Source organism: Culex pipiens, chromosome 3 (assembly GCF_016801865.2).
Source record: "Culex pipiens pallens isolate TS chromosome 3, TS_CPP_V2, whole genome shotgun sequence".
NCBI lineage: Eukaryota > Metazoa > Arthropoda > Insecta > Diptera > Culicidae > Culex > Culex pipiens.
In genome coordinates, this window is record NC_068939.1 from 27530118 (window position 1) to 27538438 (window position 8321).

Here is an 8321-nt window from a genome sequence, read left to right on the forward strand (position 1 = left end):
ACTTCACTAATTCTATGAAATTTGAAGAATGACGAATTAAAAACTATCAGATATATATTTTTCTACACTTTTTTAAATTTCGTGTCTTTAAAATCATTTTGGAATTCTTTGAAAATGCACAACAACGCAAAAATTGTTTTTTTTTCGTAAAGAAGATTAGAATCCAAATTTCGTTTCAATTTTAGCTTGTCTTGTTGATTTTTCAAACTGAAAAAATTGCAGCGACGCAATTTGAATGTTTTTTTAGTTAATGTTATCAGGGTATTGAATTTCAATCGACAAAAACAATTACAATACAATTTTAACCTAAACAAAATACAAATAAATTTGATAAACACATCTTTGAAAGTAATCTTTATTTTTCTTACTAAAAATCAAGGTATATGAATTTTATTTGTAACACATGTTTATTTAATTGTTTACTTGAAACAACCTAATAAAATAAATGTTATGATTTTTTGTTAAACTTTTATGAACTTTTACCAACATTAGTTCCGGCCCGCCACTGCTTCAGAGAAATCGGATCTGGCCCGCAGGGCCAAAAGGTTGGGCACCCCTGCTCTACAGCATTGCCTTGGCGTTCTCGATTGCGAGATTCCTACTCGATACTAGGTGTCCGAAGGCTTGATTGTTGAGGCAATTGCAAACCTCTTTTTACACCTTAGCTTCCATCCACCCCGGGATTCGGACTGATGACCTTTGGATTGTGAGTCCAACTGCCTACCAGCGACTCCACCAGGACAGGGGAGACGACTCCTACACCTGGACTGAGCTAACGACCTAACCTTTAGAGGTTAGTCCGGGCCAACATTTACTTCCCGTCCGACGGAAGGCGTGATCAGACAAATCTCGTCTCAAAATTTGCCACCGGGGCCGTCTGGGATCGAACCCAGGCCGACTCGGTGAGAGGAAATCACGCTTACCCCTACACCACGGTTTTTAATTGTGCCCAAATAAACTGAAAATTAAAAACTACTCATAAAAATGTATAGTGGACTTTAAATAAATTGTCAGTACATTTTACCTCTGAGCAATTCTCCACGAAATATGTCTTTTTTTCTTAATTTTAATTTTTGTTTTTTTTTAATCCGACTGAAACGGCAATTTTTTTTAAAATGATTTTTAATTTAACTTTTTGTCACTTAAACTTGATTTGCAAAAAAACACTATTTTAATTTTTTATATATTCTTTAGGGGACATCAAATGCCAACTTTTCTAGAATGTTCAAAAAATCATTGACCGAGGTATGAATATTTGAATGAGCAATGATTTTTTCAAAAAATCGAAATACTGGCCGCGAAAATTGTTCAACTTCATTTTTCGATAATCGAATTTGCAATCAAAAAGTAATTAAGTGAAATGTTGATAAAGTGCACCGTTTTCAAGTTATAGCCATTTTGAGGTAACTTTTTTGAAAATAGTCGCAGTTATTCATTTTCAGCTGAGAAAATTATCTTTATGTTGCTTTTTAGAACTTCGTCGTTTTAACAGACCCGTAGTTGCTGAGATATTGCCATTTATAGATTTATAGACCCACCATTTTCTAATGTCGATATTTTTCTGATTTTTTCGTAAACAACATTTTCTATTTTTGTTTTTAAATTAAGACTTACATTTCAAAAAAAAAAGTAATATTGAATGGTAATTCTCAGGCGACTAAATGTGGCCCACCTTGTTGGGTTAGTTTACAATAAACAATTGTACGTATTTAGCGTAAACGATTCCTTCTTATACTAAGCCATTATCTTTATCACCTTATTTTTTGATAAAGCAGCGTCATACCCAAGTAAAAATTCCCAGCAAATTTTATGACGCCTGATATGACGACAGCAGCATAACTAACGCTCAACCAAGCAGAGATACACAATTCAAATCGACAAACAAAGCCCACTTCGGCCCAAGTCGACGTGTGGTGACACTTCCTTCGTGTCCACTTTACGGCCACTCATCCTGCCGCCGGCTGTCGTCCCTGTCTTAAAGTGGGGCGTGATGTCAAAGGAAGAGCAAAGTCGATTTGTATGTACTGCATAGAGTGATATTCTGGACACTGGACCAGTGTACACGTAAACCAGCTTGAATTCAAGTCTATGCAGTAATTTTTGCACGTTCGTATGCTGTATGTTTGCGCTGTTTCGTATGTATCTCTTCGTACAAATAATAGTATACAGAGATAAAACCGCCCGAATGCCTTCGTACAGTACACAAACCGAACAAAGTGTGCTCTGATAATACTATAATTGCGCCTACTTGGATCCACACCAACCACACTGCAACAATGCTTCGCTGCCCGCATAGAGGAGCCTCCACCAGTCTCTCGTGGGAAAATCGATACCCTGAGTTGTACACAACACAACTCCCTCCGTCGTCGTTTCTTCACCTTCCTTCCTATTCACTCTTCTCTTTTCCTTTCTTTCATTCTATTCTTCCTTCCTCTAGGCTCTACCCCATTCAAAACCACCCCCACACCACCCTCTACCCCACCCGTTGTGAGTCATTGCATTACCCTCTCCCATTTGCTCCTGGCAGTTCACTCACCTTCGTGCTCGGCGAAAATGTTCCGTATCTTGGGACCACCGCCGCCGGACCCGGCCGACTGTGGCGTCGTGACGGCCGTCGACGAGGACGAGGACCAGTCGCCTTCCATGGCTTTCGATGCACTTCGCTTGAACTGCTCCAGAAAGTTATCGATCTGGATTTCTATCGAGTTGGGCGTACCGGCCATGTCCTCCCTCTGCCCTCTTCCTCAGCCTACTACTCTTTCTTCCTGCTGGTACTTTCTGTGTGTCACGACGCACTTCCTTGGCAAGGGTTGCTGCGTTTCTTCGATTGTATTGCAAGGTGCAGCACTTGCTGCCACTTCCCCTACGGACACCTCTTGGTCGTGCGTTCTTCACAGCCCGCGCCGTACGCACGTTCACCACCTGCTTTTGATTGCTTTCCCTTTCCTCTCTGCTGCTTCTTTCTTCAGCTGCTGCACTTCCCAAACAGCAATTAATCCAGCTTCGCGGCTGTTATTCACTCACTCATACGAAACCCCCGGACTTCCTCCGCGAACTCCAACCAGCTCTAGCTTGCCGGGTTCATTCCGCATACCCGGCTAAAACAACAATTTTCTTCCTCCAATTTGCAAAATACACACAACACTACCCCACCTACAGGCCCGCACCGACTTCCAGCCATCCAAATCCCCCCCCTAATCCTCTTCGAATTCAGCTTGATTGATCTTTTCGTGATTTTTTTTCCAGCGATTCACGAACTCACGACGCGTCGCGGCTTTTCACGAGATTGTCACCACATCACTACCGAATTCCGACCTTAAAATTCGCGTTCAGATCACCTCGAAAAAGCGGTTCCGGACAAGAGAAGAAAAGAAAAAAAGGTGCTGGATAGTCTCCAGAACGCGGAACAGAACCCGTGGTCTCGAGGTTGCGCGACGACGACGACGCCTTCGACGGACGGCGTATTTTCCTCGACTAGGGAGACTTGAACGGAGCAGGCTGGCTGTAAAAGGAGAGAGAAATGTGATATGGCAGAGAGAGAATGCCGCGGAAGGTGAGAGAAATTGAGAGTGTGCCATGTGCAGCATATGGGAGCACATGCTGGAGAGGGACGTGCTGGAGGCATACACGCGGCGGATTTGAGGAAATCAGCTAGCAGTTAGATTTTTATACATTTTTGGAGTTCTTTTTTTTTTTTTTTTTTGAAAGGTCCAATAAACCAATTTTTTAGTTTTTGCTTTTGTTTTTTAATACCCCTGACTCAAGGTGATTTCAAAAACACCCAAAAAGCAAAAACTGGAAATTTGGTGTATAGGACCTTTTCAAAAAAAAAACCTTCTGAAATTTGTTACGAAAGTATGATGAACGAATGTCTTAGTTTCTCAATCAATTAAAAACAATACATCAAAATTTGATTGCAACAGAAATTTAAGCAAAGCAATCCACTTTAACAACCCCCGGGTCTTTTGTGGGCTCTGTTGCAAGTTTCTGCTCATTTCTAGGCGTCCGAAGATTATGTGTGGTGAGTCACCCAAAACCTCTTTTACGCAAATGGACCGACGTTTTACTTCCCCATCCGATAGAAGGCCAGGAGGATAAGGCGGAAATCGAACCCGCGCCCCATAGCAACTTAAATTTAAGTTACGCTTACGAAATTGCATTAAAATCAAATTAGTATTAAAAAATCTAGTTTTGGAGTAAACTAGCTTAAACAAAAGAACGGCAGATAAAACGGGAGAAATATTGCCAAAATTTCAACATTTTATTAAAGAAAACTTTTGAAAATGCATTATTCAGCCGTACAGTTGATATGCCATCATTGGCATTAACAGTCTGGACCCGATGCCTGTTTTTTCTGTTACATTCTTATTGGAATTTCATATAAACTGTAACGGGAATTGCAGGCACCGGGTCCTGACAATTAAAAGAAATAAGATTTGAGCATATTTTTTTGCGAAAAAAAACTTTTGCTTTTTTTAACATCGAAAATTGAACCAAACATTTTTGAACTAATTCTAACATGCTTAAAAATGATTCTTAACGCAGGGAATTTATTTTAAATCGATTCAGTTGATTGCACTTAAATTTCCATAAAAAATTAAACTTTTTAGAAAAAAATACTTTTTCTCTTGATTTTTCGGGCCAACTTTGAAGGGGCGTAACAAAAACTTTAAATAAAATTTGTACCAGCCTAGGAAAAACGAACAAAAAAACAAAAATATAATACCTCTTAAAATTCTACTTTGTTGTTTCACTCAAAAATAAATCTTTAGTTTTGTTTAAAAGGTCCAATAAACCAAGTTTCCAGTTTTTTTGCATTTTGGGAGTTTTTAAAACCAGTCAGGGTTATTAACAAACACCCAAAAAGCAAAAACTGAAAATTTGGTTTATTAGACCTTTTCAAAAAAAAACTCCAGAAATGACCTAAAAAAATATACTAATGAACCAATTTTTGATTTTTGACTGTTATTGAGTCAGGAGTACTCCAAGACACTAAAGACCCTAAACTAAACAAATTGGTTCATTGGGCTCTTAAAAAACTTATTTTTAATTTTCATTAGGCCACTACAGAGATTTTTTGAAGTACATGTCCCTCGACTCTGATCAAAGTCAAAGGGAGGGCAACAAAAAGGAAACATTAATGATAAATAAATAAATAAACAAAAACAGATAAATAATGGTAAATAAATAAAATTGCAAGCCATGGTATTATTTGACCATAAATTTTTTTTTAACGTGATTTTATTCTTTCACAGATTTTTTACAAAAATTCAAAACTTTTTTTAACGCGCCCAAACATGCTAAAAATTATTTCAAAAGGAAGAAAAATGCATTCAATTATTTTTGTTGATTAGATTTTCATTAAAATTTTGAAGTTTTTCGTTTTTTTTTTTGCATTAACTATTAATAACAAATATTTGAACCGGCCTTATGTAAATGCCTGCCTGTGTGGATCAATCGGACCGCGCACTGGACTCACAATCCAGAGGTCGCCGGTTCAAATCCCGGGGCGGACGCAAAAAAATTCTAAGTGTAAATATAGGTATTCGGTGCCCTCTCCCCGTGCCCATACCTTCACACTTAGGAGACCCGGGAGGCGGAGTCTTGTCGCAAAAAGAACGATACACGCCTGTGGATCCGTTGACGAAACCGCAAGGTTTAAGAGGGCCACATTATAAGGTGTTACGTCGATTCCGTTTTTTTTATGTAAATGCATATTTTATTTCCCCATCCTCACTAAATAATTTTTGTTATTGTATTTTAAATCAAATGAAGCACTTTAAGACTTTTACAAATTAAGAATTTTGGAATCGCTTTTCTGAAAAAGAAATATGTTAGTTAAATATTTTTTAACAAAAACAAGATTTGAAAAAAAAGGTTTAATAAACTAAATTTACCCAATAACGTAATTTACTAATGTGACTTTCTGTTTGAGCACAATACTTTTCACTTGCCATTCGCTCAAATGTTTACAGAAACACTGAGAACAGCCACCCACCCCTCTTCACAAACTCTAGCACCGAGTTGTTTGTTTTGATACGCATGTGCACAACAAATGTAACGCGATCTGACGGTGACTAGCAGAACTGCTCAATCTCATTTGATACATTTAAACTTTTTAAGTAAAATTTAGATCAAACATGATTTTCAAAGAACAAGTTCAAACTCTAGTGTCCGATTGTTCAAATGTGATGATATTATACTTAAAATACCGTCGAAATTCGATCTAAGTCCTAAAATAACTCAGTTTTTAAACGTAGTACCAACATTACTGACAGCACTGGTCGTAAGGCGTGAAGTTAGCCCCAAGTTTTGCCATTTCTATTTTGATTCTGAATATCCGCGCATGACGCTTATACGCGTCAAGTTATTTGAATTTCGAATCATAGCTCTATACGCAACAACACCGCATCCGGATGGAGCTGGCAAGATACTTGGAAGTGTGTCGATTGTGCCTGAAGCAGAGTTCCACTAATTTAAACATATTTTCCGACAAAAATGTCGAAGACAAAATTGCAAAGGTGCTTCGGTTTTCGGTATGTTTGAGAGAAGTACAACAGTTTTGAAATTATTCATTAAAATTTCGAATTTTAGATCCCAAACAACGCACAACTCTCAAGACTGGTCTGTCTGGCCTGCTACGAGTGTGTTTTCCGGTTCTTCGATTACTCCGAATTAGTGCAACGAAATCAAGCCTACTTGGATGGTCTGCTAGTACAAATCCCTGATACAGTACAGCCCAAACCGCTGATCATAATACCGGTTTCGGACGTGACCAGTTCCGAGGGTGCCTACCATATTGAGGTCAATATTCAGAAGGAACAACTGGAAACCATTGTAGTAGAACCGGCTCAAGAAGATGAAGAAAACGCAGCTGATGTGGAACCGGAGAAACCCAAAGCACTACGAAGAACTAAAGGTGACGCGTTAATCAAAGAATTCGTGTCATTGTCCTGCGAAGTCTGTACTGAACCTGCCGTAACCTTCGAAAACTTCAAACTGCTTCAAGAGCACTACATCCAGAACCATAAACAACCCGGATATGCCGTTTGCTGTGGGAAAAAGTTTGCCCGGAAGGACAGACTCATCACGCACATTACCAATCACATCAATCCGGACGCGTTCAAGTGCGCCATCTGTGAGCACGCGAGCAAGAGCAAATCTCTGCTCCGAATTCACATGAAGCGCCATCTTGGCGACGAAGAACGCCGCTTCGCATGCCGGAAATGTGACCAGCGATTCATCCTAAGATCCCAACTAGTGAATCACGAAGCCAGCCATCTGAGCGATAGCGAAAAGAAGCACGTCTGTGACGTGTGCGGGAAGGCGTAAGTTTTTGACAGTTGTTTAGTTACAACTTTCGCCGCAACGGCGCTGCAATCTCATTTTACTACATTTGCAGATTCGCTCTCAAATTCGTTTTAAAAAATCACAAACTCCTCCACACATCGAGCGGCAAAGAGTTTGTATGTGAAATTTGCGCCAAACCGCTCTCGTCCAGATCAAGCCTGAAAGCTCACATGGAGACCCACGACGCGGGCCAATCGCAGCCGTCCAAAGTGCAGTGCGATGTCTGCTCGCAGTGGTACAAAAATGCCGAAACGCTGAGGACCCACGTGCGAGTTCGGCACCGGGACCAGCGCGTTCACCGATGTGACCACTGTGGAAAGGTATTTCCGACGCTCAGTTCCCTGACCGGCCACGTCAAGTATGTTCACCTGCGGGAAATGAACTTTTCCTGCGAGCAGTGTCAGAAGAGCTTCCGGAAGAAGGTTGAGTACAAGGTGAGTTCTACTAGGGCGATGGTTTTTGCTTTCCTCACTGAGAAAAGCTACAAAATTACTCGAAAAATTAATTTCTTTGATATTCCTCTAAGGCATCTTTGATCTACTTAAAGTCCAATTCTTGTGAAATTTTCTGCTTTTCTAAAAATATAATTACCAAAAAAAGGGTTTAAAAAAACTTAGTTTAGACTTTTTACATGTTGGGCATATTTATTTAATTTATGTTTGGTTGTTATTAAGTTCAAATAAAGTTAAAAAAAATCTCTTTAATTTTTGTTTCCTTTTTAGGAGCACATGGCAAGATCACACGGCGACAAGTGGCTCTATCAGTGCGAATTCTGTGATAAAAAGTACGCTTGCAGCTCAAATTACTTTTCACATCGGAAAAGCAAACATCCGAAAGAGTACGCTCGCAAAAAGATTGACAAACAGCAAGAAACAAATTGAATGATAAAATGAGACTCAAATTGATCAATTTGAAAATTACTTACGTGCGTGATATATCTCTACCAAAAATCCTTGAAAACATTTGACAAA

At 39.3% G+C, this 8321-nt stretch overlaps 2 protein-coding genes across 2 annotated transcripts in view; one reads left to right on the forward strand and one right to left on the reverse strand.

Moving 5' to 3' along the window:
* LOC120425861 (guanine nucleotide exchange factor DBS-like) overlaps positions 1–3464 on the reverse strand; it is a 135319-nt gene extending 131855 nt beyond the window's left edge. Inside the window, exon 1 of the mRNA XM_052709335.1 lies at positions 2537–3464. Coding sequence (XP_052565295.1) covers positions 2537–2723 — 187 coding nt within the window. The 5' untranslated portion in view covers positions 2724–3464. The remainder of the gene's footprint in view (positions 1–2536) is intronic.
* A 2876-nt stretch (positions 3465–6340) lies between these two features.
* LOC120425561 (zinc finger protein 782-like) lies at positions 6341–8270 on the forward strand. The gene is made up of 4 exons (XM_039590125.1): positions 6341–6536; positions 6595–7328; positions 7403–7784; positions 8073–8270. The coding sequence occupies exons 1-4, from the start codon at positions 6417–6419 to the stop codon at positions 8229–8231; spliced, it is 1395 nt and encodes a 464-aa protein (XP_039446059.1). The 5' UTR covers positions 6341–6416; the 3' UTR covers positions 8232–8270.
* Positions 8271–8321: the final 51 nt, after the last annotated feature.

Excerpts from the sequence above, each read along its gene's own strand:
- LOC120425561 (XM_039590125.1), top strand. The coding sequence starts at position 6,417 with ATGGAGCTGGCAAGATACTTGGAAGTGTGTCGATTGTGCCTGAAGCAG. Across the intron at positions 6,537-6,594 it reads CAAAGGTGCTTCGGTTTTCG|ATCCCAAACAACGCACAACT; the intron begins GTATGTTTGAGA and ends TTCGAATTTTAG. Across the intron at positions 7,329-7,402 it reads TGTGACGTGTGCGGGAAGGC|ATTCGCTCTCAAATTCGTTT; the intron begins GTAAGTTTTTGA and ends CTACATTTGCAG.